Source organism: Diabrotica undecimpunctata, chromosome 5 (assembly GCF_040954645.1).
Source record: "Diabrotica undecimpunctata isolate CICGRU chromosome 5, icDiaUnde3, whole genome shotgun sequence".
Lineage (NCBI taxonomy): Eukaryota > Metazoa > Arthropoda > Insecta > Coleoptera > Chrysomelidae > Diabrotica > Diabrotica undecimpunctata.
The window spans coordinates 101,652,149-101,675,419 of NC_092807.1; the positions used below are offsets into that span (position 1 = coordinate 101,652,149).

Sequence of the window (23,271 nt, forward strand, 5' to 3'; positions counted from 1 at the left end):
AAAATGTGTTACCTATATACGACAATATAATGAAACGGTTTATATTCGTATCTCAAAGCTATAACAACTGTGTGCGGAAAACCAGTGAAATTGTGACGGAAAGAATAGATGAGATGTAATGAAGAGTTTCATTATCAATCGTAGAATACAAAACAATATTAGCTAGAATTATAGCTTACCATGATACGTATAAAACAATATTGAAACCTTATAAAGGCAGGAATGACGAAAACGGTTACAAAGAGAAGCTGTTCAAGTTTGGTGAGGATTGCAAGAAATTGTTTGATATTGCTACTTACCAATGTTCAGAAGCTGTTCAAGTTTGGTGAGGATAGCAAGGAATTGTTTGATATTGATACTTGTCAATGTTTAGAGTTCAGAGATTGTAACTATCCTAGAAACAAAAAAAATTCAATACCAGAACGAAATTTATTAATCGACCAACGGACTGGTAGAGATCGTGAAGCGACTATCAAAAAAATTTAGAATAATTTACATATATTATACCAACAAAAACAACGTGAAGAACAAAGAGCCTTGCAAATAAAGGTGGAATCCATTCCTAGTACTTATAAATCACCTACAACTTCAAAGATACGATCGAATGTTCAACAGACAGATATATTAAAGAAACAGTAAAATTGAGGTCTTCAAATCGCAGTAGATTATTTCCACTTTTTCACTCACAATGCCCGATGTCACATTTCGGGTTGTTGCCAGAACATTAGATCGTTATGGGGTTTCAGACCGTGCTGGAGCTGCAATCATTTCATCACCAGTTATATACAGAAATAGAGTTCGACGACCTCGTTTTAAAGCTGGGGCTACTTTGACAGATGAACCTACAATTTTTGGTGCAGACATGATCGAATTATTTTGCGATGGTACAGAAGATAAAACTTTGATACACGAAGATGGTCGTGGAAGAGTGATTTAGGAGGAGCATATTACAATATTGAAAGAGCCGGACTCTGAATACCTAGGCCATATTTCTTTGAAAACTGGTGATGCCAAAACGATTTGCAACTTTATTCTGACATTTCTTTCCAGTCATACAGAGAAATGCATTCTTTGGACATTCAGAGAATTTATTACTAGGAATGTTAGCCGACAATAAACAGTACGTCAGACAACTTGCACTCCACAGAATATTGAAGATCAGAGAGACATCAGACATCGGAGCCTTACGTATTTTCCAAATACCTACTTTAAATATGAAAACCCGAGACACAACCTCCACTTACGAAGAATATCAGTACTGAAATAATATCTCAGGTCATCATAGAGCCACAGCTTACGGAAAATGAAATCCTGGGAAATATTAGAAAAAATCCGTGTCACACACAGTTCATTGAAAGGTTTTTCAAATTAGTTACAGAAGCAACTACTGCCGTCTGTGGGCCAGAGAGAAGAGGCGGATTAATTAAGAAAATAAGCTCAAATCATGTCTTTTGATGCTTAAATTTGACATACTATCGTTCACAGTGATTTTTTATGGTATTCTGAAATTTATAAGCATAATTTTTCATTTAATATTGACTATTTTTTCTTTTTTCTTAATATTAGTCCCAATAGCTAAAATGAATGAATATTAAACGGTTGACTCTATCGATTTTTTTTTCTTGAAAAGTTGAAACTGACAAAATCATCAAAATTTCAAAGACGCTGGGGCAGTTGTAAGAATGAAAAAAAAAACAAAAATTATCTCAAAGGTTTTTGATTAGTATCTTAGCAAAGCAGGCTACAGCTATCCTGTACCCTGCGTAGATGACGAATTTTTTTTAGAAAATTATAAAATTTCAATCTTGATGGGACACGCTTCAGACTGAAAATACGAACAAATGTTGTCTAAGTTTTGATTCAAAAATAGTAGAAAAATTAATTCCGCTCCTCGCAAAATGAAATTCGAAAAAATAAATTTGAGCTCCACCCTAGTGTCCAAGCCCAATTGTTGAAAACTACAATCAAGAGCTTCGGAATAACAAATTATCAAAGATAACGAAAATGATAAAGAAAACGGGCAATCAATATGGTTACCTGGAATATACTATGTATTGGTACAAAAAGAAGGAAGTATTTAAAAAGCTATTAAAAATGAAAATTGTTGTCACAGTACTTACTGAAACAAAGAAGAAAGAAGAAAGAGAGGAAAATAAATGGCGACTATATACACTTTCACAGTGAAGTAAATAAAAATTAGAGAGCAATGAAAGAAGTGTCCATTGTTATAAAAAAAAACGATGCAAAAAGAACATTAAGAGTTGGAATAAGATTTGGTTGGAATAATAACGTTGAAAAGAGTTAAAATAGACTAACTGAAAGAATAATAACGTTAGAACTTAAGAAAAACGACAGAGAAGTTGTTATTGTCTATAATACTACACCCCCCTAATTATGATGCAGATGTAACAACAAAAAACGAATTTTATGAAAAATTGACACAAGTTCTAACAAGCATACATAACAGTATAGAAAGTTCATTTTAGGAGATTTTATTGCACGAACGGAAAAAGCCAACATGAGATAGACAGAAAGATATCTACTAAAAATGCTAGTGCTCAAAGATTGATAGATTTATGTGCAAGCCTCTTGGTCCTAAAGAATTATAAAGAAATAAGAAAAAAAATAAGAATAAAATTATAAACGATAAGAAAAATGCTGCTTTCACTCAAGATATTTGAAGTAATTTAAGCGCTTATATGTGAATTTTAATTAAAAATATACTTACATGTTAGCAAAAAGTATACGTAATTAAGAAATAGGGGGACCTCTACAGTTACCCTGTTGCTACATGCCATTTCAAAACCTACAACAAAGTTATAATAAAGCTGAATTAGATTTATAATATTTTCATTCTTCTAAATCCTAATTATTTTTACGCGGTGTGGTGAACGATAATAACGAAAAACTATGGTAAGAATAAAAATAAGAACTTATTTTTATTTATGGTTTTATTTATGGTTCCCCCTATATTTTTATTTATGGTTTCAGGAAAGTCACAGATTTCTGACTCATCTTTTAATCCAGTTTTTTTCTCGTTCCCCAACATTTCATTCCCACAAGATCAAAATTCTCTCAGTCAGTTGTGGTGTAGATGTCATAGTACAAGCTGTAGAGACAAAAATTAATGATTTTGAACATTAATTAGTGAATTTTTGAAAACAGCAAAGCATTATGAAGGACAATGCCATAGTAAACTACAAATGTTTGCAGCTCCAAACTGTTGGATATAGTTTTTAATGGCACTTGAAAGGTCGATTTATATATATCCGTAACGTGTCCGTTTAGTGTCAGTGCCGAGTCCGGGTATTTTTATTGTTATATTTACATACAACCGCGTTTAATCAGTGTGCGTTCCGGGCCGAATAGAGAGAAAAATGTTATTACATATTTCTGTGTAAAAGATAGTTGAAAATATGTTGGCTTGGATAGAAGATCTCACCGTGTTGGCATTATTACTTGATGAAGAGGAAGGGCAAGAGCAGAAAAGGCCAAAACAAAGAAGGTGCATTCTATGTGGAAAAAAAGATAAACCTAAGGAGAATTTAAAATATAGAGAATTATCCAACAGTAGCAGAAAAATTGCTTATTGATTAATGTCTATCATATTGTAGTGTCCATTAACATCCTACATGTGATTATTAAAAAAATCATTCCTTTATTTATTTAATTTATTTATTCGTTTTAATATATAAAATTACAAATTGCAAATGAAACTGGGAATATATATATATATATATATATATATATATATATATATATATATATATATATATAAAATAATATACTATCAAAAGCTACTTTTTTTTTAAATTACTCTTACAAGTTGTTCTTTGTTTCCAGCATGTTAATATTTACATCAGTTTTAAACACAATCTTGAACACATTCACAACAGAAATGTTAAGAAAAGTATGTTTTTTAGTTTATATACACGGGAGTGAAATATGAATGTAATAAAATTCAAAGGCAAATTTACCAACTATATCAATAACACTAACATCACTTTTACGTGTTCACCAGACACTATGAAGATAAACATCGATAATATTGTTTATAATGAACTGTATAAATTATTAATCTTATCATTGTATAATTTTTTTTCAGTGCTAATACTAATTGTTAAAATGAGTAAGTATTAAAATGTATTTAGCTGTGAAGGCGTAGATACATAATATAGAATATAATAAACATAAATAAAACGAAAATAAGAAACAAGTGTTTGTTATAAGTATCAAAATATCGTACATAACATATAAAGATTATTTTTAGCTCAAGTAGGGGAGATCTGGGAGACTATGAGCGGTTACCAGACCTGTCTAGAAGCAGAAGCTCTAATTTGGCTAGTGTTCTATGTTCTACTCTAAGACCTTATATCTATCGATTTTAGGCGCCATATCACTTTTACTTTACCTGAAATTCAATATAAAAAATAATGTTACAGTTGTCCACAGTCTCCTTGTTATTAGGAGACTATGGACAGTCTCAGTGAGAATATCAATCAGGTATTCTCACAAAATAATCTTAATTTTTACAAATTATGTCCATAACAAAGAAAAACCATCTTTCAAGAAAAAATACCAAATAAAGGGCCAAAATATCCGTATTAACATAAGTTACATTCGGATAAATGTATATTAAAATAAACCATTCCTGCAAATCTTTGTCTATTATCATTTATAAAAATGGGCAAAATAGCTACAGTATCTTTTACATTTACTGCTGGTTCCTCGGAACTGAAACTAAATCTCTTCGATGGTAAATGTTTCTTTAGAAATTTGACGTCACATTCTTTATCATAAACTTTATCAACGAGTGCAAGATATTTTTGAACACAAGCCTTTCCATAAATGTTAGTAACAACGTATTCTCCTCTAGATAATATTTTTCTATCAGTTCTTCGTCTAAATCTTAACTGCAGTTAGTGACTCGGAGTTTGTGTATCACAATAACATTGGAACTTGAGAAGCACTATTTATGTAGAAATGTCGGCCATTCAGTTTATGGGTGTTTTATTGATTTTAAAAAGACGATTGATTCAGTAATACACACTGAAATGATAGCCGTTCTTTCTTCTTCTTCTGGTTCCTATCCGTTTCGGATGTTGGAAATCATATTGGCAATCATGACCTTGCTCGCTGCGGCTCGAAACAGCTCCGTTGAGGTTTTAGCAGATACGTATTAATGAGCCGTTCTTTAGCAGATACGTATTAATGATAAAGACCTGCGTATCATTTAAAATCTTTACTGGCCTCAACGTGCAAACATCAGGCAGTGGCGGCTGGTGTGGTAAAATTTTGGGTAGGCCAAGCCAGCAAATTACATATAGCTATGTGTAATCAGTGGCGGATCCAGAGGGATGGGTCACGGGATCATGACCCCCACCCCTAAAAATATTTGGAAACCCACTTATTCTATTAGTGGTAAGACTAAAAGTGACCTTGCATCAGAGAAAAGTAATCACCCTCAAGATCCATGACCTCTCCAAAAAAAAAAAAATTCTGTAGCCGCCAGTGTGTGTAATACATTTTTTTTGTGTTAGAGTGGGAATCTTTTTTTTTTCGAATTTTACGATTTTTTTAAAATTTATTTGGGCCACCGTGTACTTGTTTGCAATTGTGTTGTTTGTTTAAAAATATGTTACAATTATAGATTATGTTACATATTTTTTTATCATAATTTAAAAGAAAATTTATATTACAATTCGATAATTACGTTACAAGTGACAACAATGATCGGCGTAGGCCCGATCGTCTGGTGCCTAAACAGAAAGCATAAACACGACAATATAAATCGTTGTCCGCCAAGCTGCAACTTCAAACGCTTTCTGTACAGGGATCTTATGTGAGCTGGGTGGGCCAGTTTCGATCGGGCCTATTCATGATATTTAAAATGCCTGAATACGATTCGATGCTTTCTGTGGTAATATAATAACATATAATAGAAACCCTCAATTTAGATGAGTGATTTCATAGTTTAACGCCGAATATCCTCAAATTTAAATGTACACAGCGGCCCTCGAAAACTGCCAGTTTTCTTGATTGCAATTTGCTTTTCCTCATAAGAAATTACAGAATATATAAAGTAGTATATTTATTTGTGCTTCTCTATAGTAGACTTGACCAGAAGTTGTCGTACAGTGTAGCCAATTCTTGTTCACAAGTAGTAATTATGGTCATACAAAACCTGTATTATTCCAAGCAGCGATTATTACCGTCATAAAAATACAAAAAAACATGATTTTTTCAATAGTAAAAATTAAGCACAAAATTGTAAGGAAATAAATTTTATTTATATGTTCCGTTTCGTTACATATTTAAATTTATAAAATAAAAATCGATATTTTAAAACATTATTTTTCAATCGTTTGGCAATGTTGGAATTAGCGACGAAATTCCGTTTTACAATTCGGACCCAGACATGCCGTAAAACTAGTTTTTATTCTTTTTTCGCCAAAGAAATGGTCTATCTACATTGGCGTTTCTATGAGTAGTGCATTTTGTGAGTATATTTTATGTGATAAGTTTGTAAACTTATTGTTATCAATACTGTTTTAACAATACTGTATTGTAGTATTGATAAAACGTGCTATTGATAATAAGAGTGTTATAGTTTGTCGTTTTATAGTAAATTTTTAGTTATATTCTTATACAGAATTGTTGAAATTATTGTATATATAGTATATACACAAATTATTGAAATACAATGGACGAAAAGCCGAGTTGTTCCAAGAGAAGACAGCAAAATTCTGATGTTGATTCCAAAAATGAAAAGCCGCAAAAGAGACGGAAAATGTTAACGTCCGAAGAGAAGGTAATGATACGAATTGTTTATGAAGGAATTCTCGGCAGAAAAATGGCATTAAATGTTAGCCAAGCGGTTGACATTTGTACTTAAAAATACATCGGAAAATAAAAAGCAAGAAAAAGGTAAAACTAGAGGTAGGAAAAGCATTGTTTTCGATGACGAGACAAGGAATATTATACGTCGAAAAATTCATTCATTTTATTTTCGGAGTGAAATTCCAACACTGAAAAAAATTTCTCAAGAGCTCGAAAACGATGACTCTTTACCCAAGATATCTCGTAGGGTCTTAATTAGAACCATGCGCGAAATGAAACGCGAAGCATTTATAGAAGGCTGGTCTACAGGATTAAAAGCTCCATCAGGAAAAGGACGGCGTTTAATCATCACCCATATAGGAAGTGATACAGGGTTCCTTGATGATGGTTTGCTTTAATTTGAGTCGAAAAAAACAGGTGAATATCATAAAGAAATGACTTCCAAAGTATTTGAGAGCTGGTTTAAGAGAATCTTACCAAAATTGGAATCTGGGTCTGTGGTTGTTATGGACAATGCGCCATATCATAGCCGCAGACTAGAACAATTACCGACGACGGCATGGCTGAAAGGGAGAATTCAAGAATGGCTTACAGAAAAGGGGATTGCATACGAAGAATCAATGCTCAAAATTCAACTACTTGATATTGCATGGTTAAGGAAAAGTGAATATCTTAAATATGTTGTGGATGAAACTGCAAAAGATTATGGTGTCAAAGTTCTACGTCTACCACCTTATCATTGCGAACTTAATCCCATTGAACTTATCTGGGCGCAAGTGAAAGGAAAAGTAGCACGCAATAACAAAACGCTCAAATTAAACGAAGTTAAGGAACTTTTGATTCAAGCAATCCTCCATGTAACTCCAGAGAAATGGGCTAAATGTATAGGCCACATAATTAAAGAAGAATATCGTATGTGGGAACTTGACGCTTATGTCAAAGTTTTACTAGAGCCAATTATAGTTACACCAGGTGAAGATAATGACAGCGATAGCAGCACTGCATCTTCAGATTTAGACAGCGAATAATATTTTCTAATAGTTTAGTAGGAACATCAGCATAAAAAAACCAAAAACAAAAAAAAACTCGAAGAACATAGTGTGTGTGTATAGTGTTTGTGTTTAAATAGAATAGTACAATGTTTTGTTACATCCAAAATTATTTTTATTTTGTTTTTATAGAATTTTATTTTGTTTTATAGGATTTTATTTTGTTTTGTTTTATACTGTTTAAGTGTTTTGTTTATTTTATTTAATGAGACAATATGGCTCTTGGCGAACACCCATTTAAAAAAAAAGGGACGCGCCACAAGACATACCTCTCGGGTGGTGTGGAAACTGTCTTAAAATTTGTTTTAAAAAAATTTCATTGTGTAACTCTTTAAGGACGGGTCAAGTCAAAAGACGTTTTAGCGTAACTTCCGCGACAGCCTGGTAGCATCAGTAAGCTTTCTGCAAAATTACTTATTTTTTATAGCTTTTTGTTTGTGGCATTCTGTATTTTTAGGAGACTTATGGAATAAGCCACAAAATATTTATTTATAGGTTTAATTTACTGATTTTTCGATCTCTATATAAAGACATCGTTTTCAAATATAAAAGTGATAGTAATATTTATTTTTCTATGGCTTTTTGCTTGCCGTTCTGTATATTTAGAAATAATGTTGGGAATAAGTAACAATATATTTAATTGAAATGTTTAATTTACTAACGTTTCAAACTCTATATAAAGAGATCGTTTTCAAATATACAAATGATAGCAATATTTATTTTTCTGTGGCTTTTTGCTTGTGGCATTCCGTATTTTTAGGGAGAATGTTGGAAATAAGCCACAATACATCTATTTACATGTTTATTTTACTGACGTTTCGATCTGAGACCGTTTTTAAAGTTAAGAAAAAAAAAAAAAGAAAATAATATAAGAATATATAAATATATAATAATAAACAAATAAAATAAATATAACTATAATTTATATCTTTGAAAACGGTCTTTGGATATAGAGATGGAAACTTCAGTAAAAATCTGCAGATAAATATATTGTGGCCTATTTTGAACAATAATATTTAAACAATATAATATAATTAACGTTGAAATAAAAGTGAGGGTACGCCACTGGATTTTCATACGTCTTTCCCCACTTCTACTCCTTCAAACGATGACTCACTCTCCCAAATAGTGAAATTAGAGTTTAGTTGTTTTAACGGACGCTAATGTATTGAGTAATTTAGTACATTTAAAAGTTATTTACATGCATTAACATAATTTTTGAATATACGTTTTTCAATTTTAAAGCTTTTAAAATTATTGGGTATGCCCGGCCTATCCTGCCTACCCACAAAAGCCGCCACTGACATCAGGATTGGCCAGAATAATTCTAAAGAGCTTTAAATACGAAGGAGAGTAAGACAGGGCTGCATTTTGTCTCCTCTAATATTCAACATTTATTCGGAGTTCGTTTTAAATAAAGCATTGGATAGTGTTCCATATGGTATCAAAATTAATGGCATCAATATTGATAATTGGAGGTACGCGGATGACACGGTGTTAATTGCAAATAGTTATGAAGAACTTTAACCTCTAATTAATAGGATTACCACAACGTGTGATGAATATGAACTGAAGCCAAACACCACAAAGAAAAAAGGTAATGGTTTGGTTTTTGGTTTCGAAAATCAGTTTACGGATTTATTTATCAGATGTCGCTATTGCGTCCAGATCGAAGCCATTTTATAGTTGCTTTTATTATGACAGAAAAAATTATTTTCACGTTCAGAGCATTTGTGAATAGCCGCTCCGAAGATCCCTTTTAGGGTGAAATACGTATAAGCGGATACACAAACGCACTATACGTGAAATCAAATCTTAACTGTCTTTCCTTTTACAAAGAACCTTAACCACCGTTCCAGAGAGGTGGTATTGCCACTCAATGAACAACTAAAATAAAAAACTAAAAATTTGTAAATAACCATACCTATTACCGTAAATCAGAAAATGTTTCAGACGTTAGGCCACAAACTAATAAATAATATTAATCAAAAATTTCAGATACCTGGCTCAATTTCCTCATCTCTCCTCCTGCTAGTTTTTCTTCATCACCCCAGAAATCAGATAGTGTACTTCTCTCCATTCTTTCTCTCCTCTCAACATTATGTTTACAACGTTTCTTTCATTCAGCCCGAAACCCATTCGCCTCTCGAAATCTCCCCTCCCATTTGCCCATCTCTGGAAGTTAAAATTACCGGACGTCGGGAGCGTCCGGTATCCCACAAACAGTACAGTCTGCAGAGGCAGATTTGCCTATTCTATTTGTGATGGTGCCAAAACTACCATGTCCGGTTAGAAACTGCGTCAGGAAGTAGTCTAGTTTCCTGAACTTACATTCCCACCACGGCCTCAGATTCAGATCGGGAATAAGCTCCTTCCTTCGTCCACCTTGGCTTGGTATCACCGCTCCAATGACATATAGAGCCTTATTTGAAACTGTCCTATATGCGATAGATACCCTAAGGAGCATTCGCCTTTGCGAAGTATCCATCAACTTAGCGTATTTCGCAGTGTTATTACTCTACACCACACGGGAGCAGCGTAGGTTACCACCGACTGGAAAACTCCATTTAACACCTTTCTTTTGGTGCTACCTGGGCCTCCAATGTTTGGCATTAGCCATATCAATGCCTCCAGATTTCGGTTCGCCTTCTCTACCGTCTTTTGGATGTGTACTCCGAACCTTAGTCCTTCCGACAACCAGACTCCCAGATACTTGATTTAACCGGTGCAATCTCCACACATTCCTTTATAAAGCGAAGCCTATCCCATGCTTGAAAACATCCAGAAAGTTGATTCTTGATTAAAATACACGTTTTGAATGTATTGAACGCGGATGAAGTATTTTTAGATATATGTGGAGGAAGTTTCAGCACAGCAATACCATTCATAAAGTGGGAGGGATTAAATTTTATAAAAGTACTACGACATTTTGAACCAACCGGCATGTATCGTACGGATTTTGTGACGACTCAAAGGTCGTCAGCCTTAATTATTCTAAAGGAGGAAAAAATCTGTTAAACTGTAAATAGAAATATAATCAAGACAATAAAGAATCCTGTCTCCTTGCAAATCACAATATTCTCATACAATTTTAGAATTCTGCTATTGGAAGACAGATTTGTATAAATAGAATACGAAATGTCAAACAAGGAAAGTGATAAAATAGTAATATCTAAGATAAGAAGAAAATGAAAGCATAAAGGCTCTCAATTCAGGCCACATATTCTGTAATATAGGAAAGAAAGATATATTAGCATCTGGAATTAAATTATTTGTCCATAGAAAATATAGAGACAATGTATTGTCCATAAAAGGAATTTTCTTTAGAGTGACATATTTAATACTCAAGCTCAACAAAAAAATAACATTTTTATAATATACAGATACAGATACAAATAACAGCAGAGTACATTTTTGTCAGTGCGATAGCCTCGCAAATGTGTGGTTCTTTATATTAGGCAAAGAAAATGAGCTTCATAAAAGGTTCAGTCTCAAGCTATTAGACCTTTTAAAAAGGGTCAGGCTGGAGAATGTAATTTGGATTGAAGGAGCCAAATAGATCTGGAAAAGTCGTAGTAGAATAGGCTAAAAGACACTTCATTTAATCTATCTAGTTACGGGAAAAGGTTCTTCTTCTTAAAGTGCCTATCCTCTATGGATATTGGCTATCATATTGGACCACATGTTGACGTCACTCCCGCCTATATTCGTAGGTTTCGCAGCCACGATGTTCTTCTGCATCCTGTCGACCTTCGATATGACCAAAGCGTTCTATTTTTTTACGTTTGATAGTTGGGAGGTATTCTAGTTCTTCACCAGTGCGTTGTAAGATGGTTTCATTAGATATATGATATACAGGGTGTCCCAGACTAATTTACCCACGCTATATCTCTTAAGCGAATAGAGATTTTCGAATGAGACAAAAAGTGGTCTATTCTACTTGTAATACACTTAAATATGGCGTAGAAAAAATCATCCCCTATATATTAATCCCTTAGTTACAACCCCTAACTTTAATTTTTTTAATGGCACCCTGTATATTTTTTTATAGTTTTGGATGTGGTCTTCTATCGTCTATTCAACAGATTTATTAAAAATAAAATCGGTTTGTAAATAATCAAGAAATCAATTTATTTTTTATTTTTGTTAATGAAGTGTCCCAGATTAATTTATCCAGGCTATATTTATTAACAAAATAGAGATTTTTTTAAAAGTACAAAAACTGGTCTATTACATTTGTAATACAAATGTAATAGATTTGTAATACACTTTAATATGGCGAAGAAAACATCATCCCCTAAATATTCATCTCTTAGTTACAACCCCTAACTTAAATTTTTTAATGGCACCCTGTACATTTTTTATAGTTTTGGATGTGGTCTTCTATCGTCTATTCAATCGATTTTTGTAAAAATAAAATGGGTTTGTTAAGTATCGAGAAAATATCAGTTTATTTTTTATTTTTGTTAAAATAATCAAGATAGCCTTAAAAAATAGAATAGAAAAGAAATATTATGCTTTATTATCATTGAAAATTTTACTATTTTAACTACGTAGTATAACTTCTTACGTGCGTACGATGTACACAGTCTTTTTATTTAAACGTTATTTTTAATTTTTCAAAATTTAACTAACTAATATTATTTACATTAAATGTTCGAATTGTAACCCACCTGCTGCAACACACATTTCGAATCGTTCCAGAAGATTTCTGGTACATGTGGCTCGAATCATTTCTGGAGTAATTTGGCGACATGCTTGTCTTATCTTTTTTTTTTTTAATTCCTCTAAATTTTGCGGTTTTGATTGACAAACAATATCTTTTATCGCTCCCCAAAAGAAAGAGTCAAGAGGTGACAAATCACATGAACGTGCGGCCCACATAATTTCTGGAGAGTTGTTTGCTATCCAGTGGTTATCGAAACGGTTTTGTAGGTGGTCGCTAACGATTCTCGCATTATGTGGAAGAGCTCCGTCTTGTTGCCACCACATTTCTTGACGTTCATGAAGAGGAATATCTTCTAGCAATTCGGGTAGAATGTTTTCTAAAAAGTCTAAATATCGAACACTTGTTAGAGTGCCGTTAAAAAAGTAAGGACCTATAACACGGCCATTAAATAAACCGCACCACATATTTATACCCCAAATATTCTGAAATCTTGTTTCTATCATCCAATGTGGGTTCACGGGAGACCAATAATTGGAATTGTGATGGTTGACAACACCATTATTGTGAAATCTAGCCTCATCACTTCACAATATTTTTGATAAAAAAAGTGGATCATCACTGATTTTTAACATCATTTTTGCAATAAACTCAGGACGTCTTTGGTCATCACCAGGCTGTAATCCTTGAACTAGGTGCACTTTAAAAGGATGGTACTTAAAATATTTGAGAATTCTATGCACAGAACATTTTGGAATGCCACATTCACTGGCGAGGGTTCTAACACACACCTTGGGATTAAAATTAACATATGCTAGTACATTAATAAGGTTTTGGTTACATCTTACTGTGCGTTCAATTGTACCTCTTTTATTATTAGGAAATTGTCCCTGTCTAAGTGAGCGTTCCAAATTCTTAAAGGTTTTTTCGCTTGGAATGTTTCGATTTGGAAACCTTTCTTGATATAATTGTCGGGAAATTCTCCTATTTTTTAGGCATTCTCCATAAATCAAAATGATATCAACGTACTCGTCAGGCGAAAATAAATAAGGCATATTGAAATGTTATAGATACACAATTACAACAAATATAATTATTACTGGTCTAATACCAAACGTCAAAAATAATAATTGTTGATTTGACAGATCAAATCATGGCAACCTGAATTAAGGGTAATATCAATAATATCCAAGACGTAAAATAACCGCAAAAGTTTTTCAAATATTGTATTTTGTTAATTTTTGCACACTGGAAGATAACGTATGCTCCTACAAAGACCAAATTTTGAAAAATTAAAAATAATGTTTAAATAAAAAGACTGTGTACTTCGTACGCACGTAAGAAGTTATACTACGTAGTAAAAATAGTAAAATTTTCAATGATAATAAAGCATAATATTTCTTTTCTATTCTTTTTTTAAGGCTATCTTGATTAATTTAACAAAAATAAAAAATTAACTGATATTTTCTTGATACTTTACAAACCCATTTTATTTTTACAAAAATCGATTGAATAGACGATAGAAGACCACATCCAAAACTATAAAAAATGTACAGGGTGCCATTAAAAAATTTAAGTTAGGGGTTGTAACTAAGAAATGAGTATTTAGGGGATGATGTTTTCTTCGCCATATTAAAGTGTATTACAAATGGAATAGACCAGTTTTTGTCCCTTTAAAAAATCTCTATTTTGTTAATAAATATAGCCTGGATAAATTAGTCTGGGACACTTAATTAACAAAATTTAAAAAAAATTGATTTCTTGATTATTTACAAACCGATTTTATTTTTAATAAATCTGTTGAATAGACGATAGAAGACCACATCCAAAACTATAAAAAAATATACAGGGTACTATTAAAAAAATTTAAGTTAGGGGTTGTAACTAAGGGATGAATATTTAGGGGATGATTTTTTCTACGCCATATTAAAGTGTATTACAAGTAGAATAGATCATTTTTTGTCCCATTCGAAAATCTCTATTCGTTTAAGAGATATAGCGTGGGTAATTTAGTCTGGGACACCCTGTATATCAATGGGACTCTTAGCATGAGTCGATAGCACCACATCTCATGATGTGGTGTGACGCCTGTGAAAGTCCACGCATCTGCTTCGTAACGCAAAGTCGAGTGTACCTACATAGTATCTCAGAATTTACAGAATTTTTCTTTTTGTTGTCGTGAGTTTGCTAACCATGGAGAGTATATTTCCAACCAGGAATTATTGAATTTTCTTTTAAGATTCTGGGAGTATTTGACGAAGTCGTACGTTTTATGTGCAATCCCATAGTTTTCGAGTAATTCTTTTATCAGCTTGGTTAATAAAAACGAACCTCAACCAACAAATTGACCGATGTCATTTTCATTGCACTATTTCGATTCGTGTATTATTCGATGACACTATTGAATTCAGGTCCGCCTCGTCATCTAAATCTAAAACAAATTCGTATTAATCAGGACTCTAAGGATTATTATCTTAGACGACTTATTAGACGACTAATGGTCGTCTCATTTTTATCAGTACTATGTTCATCGAGTATTGTCACTTATTTTTTTTATTGGGAATAACCCGCATCAACCATAGAAGGTTATTAGCGGTGGTACAATATAGACTATAATATATATTATAATGATTCATATAAAATATAAACTATAAAGTTTTTACAAAGTTGATTATAATTTAGAATTTTTCTTGAAGTATCACTTATATTTGATTATACAATTTCGTTTTCTGTAAAAACCTAATGATTTTGTCACAATCCGCACTGTCTAAAGCGCACTTTATATCACTTGGTAGTCCAGTAGCTAGTCTTTCCATTTGATATAATGGATAGTCTATACCAATGTGGCCTACAGTTATATTGGTGTCACAGGCGTAGCATATTCTAGGAGGTTCCTTCCTTAGTAGGTGTTCGTGCGTCAGTCTGGTATGTCCTATTCGGATACGATATAGTACAACCTGGTCCCTTAGCTTCACTAAATTTGGTGTTTTCGCTGATAGATCTGGGTTTGCTTGTCGCAATCTATTATTTGGTTGCCATCTTCGTAACCATAAGTTTTTTGTGTACTCATTGATGCATTTTTTCATATCTGAGTGAGGAATTGGGTAAGTTCTATCATCGGATCTCTCCATTTTACCAGCTTTTTTGGCCATTTGATCAGCTATCTCATTTCCTGGTATCCCCACATGAGATGGTATCCACATAACATGTAGTTGTTTATGATTATTTTGTAGAGTCACAAGGTCTTTTTTAATCTGTTCTAAAATCGGATGATTCGGATATATTTTCTGAATTCCCTGGATTGCACTTAAGGAATCTGTGAATATTACTGTCATGTCTTCAGGTCGATTAAGAGTTTGTTGTACTGCCTTGGATATCGCAAAAAGTTCAGCAGAATAAATTGAGTAGTCCTTAGGTAGTGAAAACTTGAGCACAGAATCCTCTGTGACAATGGCGGATCCTACTGTTTCCAATTCGGGTGTTTTTGATGCATCGGTATAAACTACTTGACATGATGAATATTTATTTTTAATATTGTAGAAGTATTGGAGAAAAAGAGATGAAGGGGTATTGTCCTTAGTATAAGTTGACAGATCTGTGTTACAATATGGAATTTGTATAGTCCAAGGGAGAGCATAATTGTTTGCGCCGCAAACAATTATATTAGACTTTTTATTACAACCGGCAACAGTGTGCGTGTCTTCACCCAGCAGTGCGCGCACCGAAGAGACGACCAGGGGGAAGAGAGACGAGACTAGACATCAAGCAGCAAACAGTGAGGCAGTTTCGGTAAAAGACAATAAATTCGTATAAGTTTTCATTTTACAAAAGGCAATGTTTTTGTTTTAAACAGCATTAAAGCCAGTGTTTTACAGTCCACCATAGTTTTAATTTTGCCTAGTTACAATACAATAAACATTATTGGTCCAAACGAGCACGGATGGAGCATTTCTTGACGAACTATAGAAAGGCTGAAACTCAAGTTTCTACGGTTGTGTCGACGCCAAGAAAAGAAAGACAAACACTTTTTACCGGCAAATTGGTGAGCGATCCTTTTTATCTATTCCAAACAATAACATTTTTTATTATAGCCTCATTAATTTAATTTATTTGTTTTGAAAATAAAGCTATAAATTTAAGTTTGAACTATATTACAGTCACCTCAAATACGATATTTATTTTAAGTAGGTTAAAATTACTGCAAATTCAATATACAGGGTGAATCAATTTTCAACTTAAAATATTTTTTATTTTCTTTCTTTTCAAACATATCTAGCTAACATTACACTATATTTAAACGATCTTTGGTGGTGTTTGCACTCGATTAAACATGAAAGCAGAACTGAAAAAACTCATTTCGCGCCGCACATCGCTAAATTCTAAACTATCAAGCTTTACTAGCATAGTTAACAATATGGCAAATGAGGCAAATATTTCAGAACAGGACATTTTAAAATTAAAATTAAGACTAGAAAAGATAGAACCATTATGTGGGGAATTCGATAGTATTCAAAGCGATATCGATATCAGTGCTGAGGGAGAACTAGAATTACAACAAACTCAGGATAACGAAAGGTTCACTTTCGAAAATAATTATTTCGATTCTGTGGCACTAGCCAAACACTTGATAAGCAAATACGATAATTCAAATTCAAGCAATATTCCTGATAATGACAATATAAATTTGAGTTCTTTGCCTCCAATGCATCTAAAAACATTTAGCGGTAACTACGAGGACTGGATCGAATTCCGCGATACTTACATAGCCATGATACACAGCAATAAAAAATTGGACGATATGAAAAAATATTATTATCTTAAAGGTTCATTAGAAGGTTCCGCGGCACAAGTCATTAAAGAAATTAAATTCGGGGCTTCTTATTACAACAGTGCTTGGAACTCACTATGCGAAAGATACGATAGGGCTAAAATGTTAATTCACAAGCACGTAAAAGCACTTTTTAATATAGAAACAATAAGCAAAGAAACTTCACACAAAATACGAGCATTGGTTGATGAAGTTTCTAATCATTTGCAGGCATTAGAGAATTTAAATAAAAGTACTGACAATTGGGATCTACTCTTGATTCATATGATTACATCTAAATTTGACAACAATATTTTACGTGATTGGGAAAAACATACTAAAGAGATGCAAGACGAAACGTGGAGCGATTTAAAGCGATTTCTAAGGGATCGTGCAGACTATTTAGAAAAAATAGAGGGTAAGATTGAAAAGCAGCCTTCAATACAAGAGAAATCGGGTAAATTCGATGCCAAGCAACGGTCTAAAGGGTATGCTCGAAGTTTTACTTCTACAAGCGAGTTTAACGGTACTAGCAAAGGTTGTGTTTTCTGCAAGGGCGATCATTCAATTTATTCCTGTGAGCAATTTCTTAGGCTTTCTATTTTTGAGAGGCGCAATTTTGTCAATAAAGCCAAATTATGTCTAAACTGCTTAAGAACAGGCCATATTCGTTCTAAATGCAAACTAGGACCTTGCCGAAAATGTAAGCAATGGCACAATACTCTTATTCATGAGGAAATATCTAGTAATAAACATGAAAACAATGAAACTATAGCAAACAATAACACTTCTCTAACTACCATAACTGCATTGCCCTCTGTGCAGCAAACAATTTTATCAACTGCCTGTGTAAAAATAGCAGATTCGAGGGGTAAATATCACATTGCGCGTGCGCTTCTAGATTCAGGTTCTCAGAAATCATTCATAACCGAGCGCTTCTTCAATCTCTTAGGTTTTCAGGGTCAAGCTACCAATCTTTCTATCACTGGCATCAGCAATCAGACTTCTTGTTCTTCCAGAAAGTGCAATATATGTATAGAATCACAATATCACTATTTTAAGGCTGATGTTACATTTTTTATTCTAAAGGAAATAACTAGCAATCTACCTGCAACATTTGTCGATAATGAAACCTTGAATATCCCAAGCAATATTATCCTAGCAGATTCTAAGTTTCTCGAATCTAGACCTATTGACATTTTAATTGGGGCAGATCTATTTTGGCAACTATTATGTCCCAACCAAATCAAAATCAACCAGTACGTTTTCCAAGAGACTCATCTAGGATGGGTTGCATCGGGTCAGGTCGGCCTCTCTAGTTTAAACAATATCAGATGCCACCTCAGCACTAGCATTAATTTGGATTTGCAAATGCAATTAGCAAAATTTTGGGAATTGGAGGAATGCCAATCTACGAAGATTCTCTCCACTGAAGAGCAATTTTGTGAAGAGCACTTCAAGGAAAATACACGTCGTAACGAGAACGGTCGATTCATTGTGCGTCTTCCATTAAAGCAGTCACCAGAATCACTAGGTGAATCCAAGGTTCAAGCAGAACAGAGATTCTACAGCCTTGAAAGAAAACTAAAAAGAAATCCATCATTCCGTGAATTGTACGTTCAGTTCATGCAAGAATACCAAGAGCTTAATCACATGACTGCGATAGAAGAAAACGATTATCCTCATCCTGTATACTATATGCCACATCATGGAGTGCTTCGTGAACAAAGTTTGACTACCAAACTACGAGTAGTATTTGACTGTTCAGCACCGACCACATCAGGGTTGTCTTTGAACCATATTCAATGCGTCGGGCCTACCTTACAGGATGATATATTTTCAATACTAATTAGATTTCGTCAGCACCGATATGTCGTAACAGCGGACATCGAGAAAATGTATCGCATGATTACTGTTGACGATGAGTGCAAAAACTTACAAAGAATATTATGGAGGAACGATCCTTTCGAACCAATAAAAACATTTGTTCTAAACACCGTTACATACGGACAAGCATGTGCGTCTTACTTAGCAATAAGATGTCTCATCCAACTCGCCACAGACAATGAAAAAACTTTTCCCGAGATAGCGGAAATTATTCTGCGCGATTTCTACGTTGACGATATGCTTACTGGAGCAGACACTATTGAAGAAACCCAACATATTTGTCAAACCGTCTCAAACATTTTAAAGGCAGGTTGTTTTAATCTACGAAAATGGTATTCTAATGACAATAAAGTATTAGATGGCTTGCAGCATTCAAACGATGCATGTATTTTGAAGTTTGATCCAGAAGAAAAGGCAAAAACGCTTGGACTAACATGGTCATGTAATGCGGATTTACTACATTTTGAGGTGGAAACACTACCCATCAATAAAATTCCTACGAAGCGATCTGTTCTTTCTTCAATATCTAAGATTTTTGATCCATTAGGACTTTTAGGTCCATGCACAGTGTTAGCCAAAACTATAATGCAAAAACTTTGGCTCGAGAAGATTTCTTGGGATGCACCCATTCCAAACGATTTAGCAGAACGTTGGATTAAATTCCAATCTGAAATAGCCCAGCTTAGTCAAGTCAATCTTCCTAGGCATGCCATATGCAAGAATTACAAATACATTGAAATTCATGGATTTGCCGATAGCTCTAGTATTGCATATGGGGCGTGCATTTATTTGCGTAGTCTAGATCATGACAATCAGGTCCACATTCATTTACTTTGCTCCAAGTCAAAGGTAGCTCCAATAAAAACAATTAGTATCCCTAGGTTAGAGCTTTGCGGAGCACTTTTGTTAGCACGTTTATTCAATAAAGTGAAGCAATCTTTGAGAATAACAATAAACGAAACCATTTTATGGTCGGATTCTACTATAGTACTATCCTGGATTCGCACCAGTCCAAATTTACTGAACACATTCGTCAGTAATCGAGTATCCGAAATTCAATCTCTCACTTCCAATTGCAAATGGCGACACGTATCATCACGTGACAATCCATGTGACATCTTGTCCAGAGGTCTATTTCCCAGCCATATTTTGAATCACGAGATATGGTGGTCAGGTCCTCCATGGCTTCAGTTGAATGAATCCTCTTGGCCCACCTCAAAGTTCGACTATATTTTAGACCTACCAGAATTAAAGCAACAGAATTTCACTCATTTGGCTACTGCCTCAAAGTTATTTCCATTTGAGCGCTTTTCTCGTCTTAGTCATTTAAAAAGAGTGGTTGCTGTGTGTTTTCGTTTCAAATCAAATTCTCTGCGCTCAGATAAGGAGAAAAGATCTCTTAATAAATTTCCTATTTCCATTGACGAATTAGATCAAGCTTTTCATTCATTAATTCGAATGTCACAAAAGGAATCTTTCTCAAATGAAATTGAACTCTTAACCAATAACAAATCAATAATTAAGGGCAAACTAGCTAGCCTAAACCCATTTTTGGACGATAAAGGACTTCTGCGGGTAGGCGGTCGTCTGATCAATTCTTCCTATGAATTTAATAAAATTCATCCTATCGTTTTAGACTCAAAGCACAAGTTTTGTCAGCTTCTTTTTCAATTTGAGCACTATAGATTAATGCATCTTGGTCCTCAGGGTTTGTTAGCCACTATCCGAGAACAATTCTGGCCCATCGGGGGCAGAAGACTCGCTAGGTCAACAGTTAAATCGTGCCTCACTTGTTTTCGATTTAATCCAAAGACCATGCAACCTATGATGGGTAACTTACCTAAGGAGCGCCTCAATTTGTCTAGTCCTTTTAGCTATACCGGAGTAGATTATGCTGGACCTTTCAATATCAAAACGCACAAGGGGCGTGGTGGTTCTATAATTAAAGGTTACATCAGCTTGTTTATCTGCTTCACTACAAAGGCGGTGCATATGGAACTTGTTTCAAGTCTTTCAGCAAACGAATTTTTACTTGCTCTTCGTAGATTTGTTGCACGGAGGGGCAAGCCTATAAAGATATTTTCCGACAACGGAACTAATTTTGTTGGGGCATTTAAAGAGTTAGGTACTTTTCTTTCTAATAACGAACTAACCTTGCAGAAAGCATATACTCAAGAAGCTATTTCATGGCATTTCAACCCACCGTATTCACCACATATGGGCGGAATCTGGGAAGCGGGTGTTAAGAGTTGTAAGCACCATTTAAAGAGAGTTCTTCAAAACACTCATTTTACATTTGAGGAATTCAATACTATGTTAAATCAAATTGAGGCTATATTAAATTCCCGTCCGCTCTGTCCGCTATCATCCGATCCATCCGACTATACTCCATTATCTCCTGCTCATTTTTTAATTGGTCGACCATTGGTTGCATGTCCAGACCGCAACATTACTGAAGAAAGGGTAAACCGTCTTACCAGATATCAGCACATCCAGTTATTGTGTCAGCATTTTTGGCGACGTTGGAGTCTCGAATACATAGCCGAACTTCAATACAGAACCAAGTGGAAAACCAACCATGGCAGCCTATCTGAGGGTTCTCTTGTTTTACTCAAGTCGGACAATACTCTACCTACTCAATGGCGTCTAGGTCGCATCGTTCATATTTTCAAAGGCTCTGATAACGTCGCAAGAGTAGCATCAATCAAGACCCAAGATGGAATCGTTAAGCGGAGCTTTACGAAAATTTGTCCATTACCAATTGAAAGCTAAGGCCCTTTGCTTTCAAGGCCGGGGGCATGTTTGCGCCGCAAACAATTATATTGGACTTTTTATTACAACCGGCAACAGTGTGCGTGTCTTCACCCAGGAGTGCGCGCACCGAAGAGACGACAAGGGGGAAGAGAGACTACTAGACATCAAGCAGAAAAACAGTGAGGCAGTTTCGGTAAAAAGACAATAAATTCGTATAAGTTTTCATTTTACAAAAGGCAATGTTTTTGTTTTAAACAGCATTAAAGCCAGTGTTTTACAGTCCACCATAGTTTTAATTTTGCCTAGTTACAATACAATAAACAATAATATAATCAATATTGGTATGCATAATACCCGAAAATGTGAGGTTGCTAATTCTTTTGCTAAATGATGGCCGAAGATTAGGATTTTGATTGTAATTAAAATGGTAATGTGTGGAGAAAGCATAGGGGTAGCCGGGTTGTTTGGATTAGTTGATAGCTTACTTGCATATTGTAAACTGAGACGTCATCTTCTAATAGAAAGTAGAGATTCATTTGCTTCGACATAAAGATTTTCAACTGGACTGGTTCTGTAGGACTGTAGGCTCCTAGAGCTAGTCTTAGTGCGGTATTTTGTACAATATCTAATTTTTTTATTGTTGAGTCCTTAGCGGAATTATATACAATTGATCCATAATCTATTTTACTGCGGATTAAGGATTTGTAAATGTAAAATGATTTGTAAAAGTAGCTGTGTTGTGTCTGTGCCCCAGTTATGATTTGCTAGTACTTTAAGAATATCCATGTTCTGTAAACATAATTTTTTAAATAATTCGATGTGTTTGTTCCAAGTAAGTTTTGAATCAAAAATCATACTTAGAAATCTAATTTCCTCAACGTTTTCTAAAACTTGATTATACAGTGTTAATTTTGGAAGATTTGCAACAATTTGATGTTTTCGAGAAAAGCACATTACTTTGGTTTTAACCTTAGAAAATTTCAGTCCTGTTGTTTTAGAACATTCTTGTAGGAAATTAATAAAAAGTTGAGTAATGTTTGATGCCATATTAAGATTCTTATGAGAAATATAGATTACGAGGTCATCTGCATATAGGATTGCTTTAACAGGGTTTCGGATACTGTTTTCGATATCGTTAATTGTAATTAAAAAGAGTGTTCCGCTTAGTGTAGATCCTTGGGGTATGCCATTTTCTTGTGTATTCTGAAAGTTCCTGATTTGATTTTTGGCGAATGCTAGAAAATTTCCATCTATGCCCCAATGCTGTA

General features: G+C 34.1%; 3 protein-coding genes across 8 annotated transcripts in view; 1 reads left to right on the forward strand and 2 right to left on the reverse strand.

The window, feature by feature from the left end:
• LOC140440725 (probable peptidoglycan muropeptide transporter SLC46) overlaps window positions 1-23,271 on the reverse strand; it is a 46,629-nt gene that overhangs the window by 19,427 nt on the left and 3,931 nt on the right. Inside the window, exons 2-3 of one of the 6 annotated variants that reach the window (XM_072531100.1) lie at window positions 2,729-2,806; window positions 300-394 (exon numbers count right to left, since the gene is read on the reverse strand). The exons of 1 other annotated variant lie outside the window; for it this stretch is intronic. Coding sequence is in view for 4 of the 5 variants with exons in the window: in XM_072531099.1 (XP_072387200.1) it covers window positions 2,729-2,798 (70 nt within the window). In the remaining variant the exon portion in view is untranslated. Of the gene's footprint in view, window positions 1-299; window positions 395-2,728; window positions 2,807-3,823; window positions 3,930-3,977; window positions 4,024-23,271 lie in introns of those variants that run through there. 4 more of the 6 variants (XM_072531099.1, XM_072531097.1, XM_072531098.1 and 1 more) reach the window with 4 other exon arrangements.
• LOC140442393 (uncharacterized) lies at window positions 15,258-15,890 on the reverse strand. Its single transcript, XM_072533466.1, has one exon. It carries the CDS (start codon window positions 15,888-15,890, stop codon window positions 15,258-15,260), a length of 633 nt encoding a protein of 210 aa, XP_072389567.1.
• LOC140442394 (uncharacterized) lies at window positions 16,970-22,021 on the forward strand. The gene has a single exon (XM_072533467.1). The coding sequence runs from the start codon at window positions 16,970-16,972 to the stop codon at window positions 22,019-22,021; it is 5,052 nt and encodes a 1,683-aa protein (XP_072389568.1).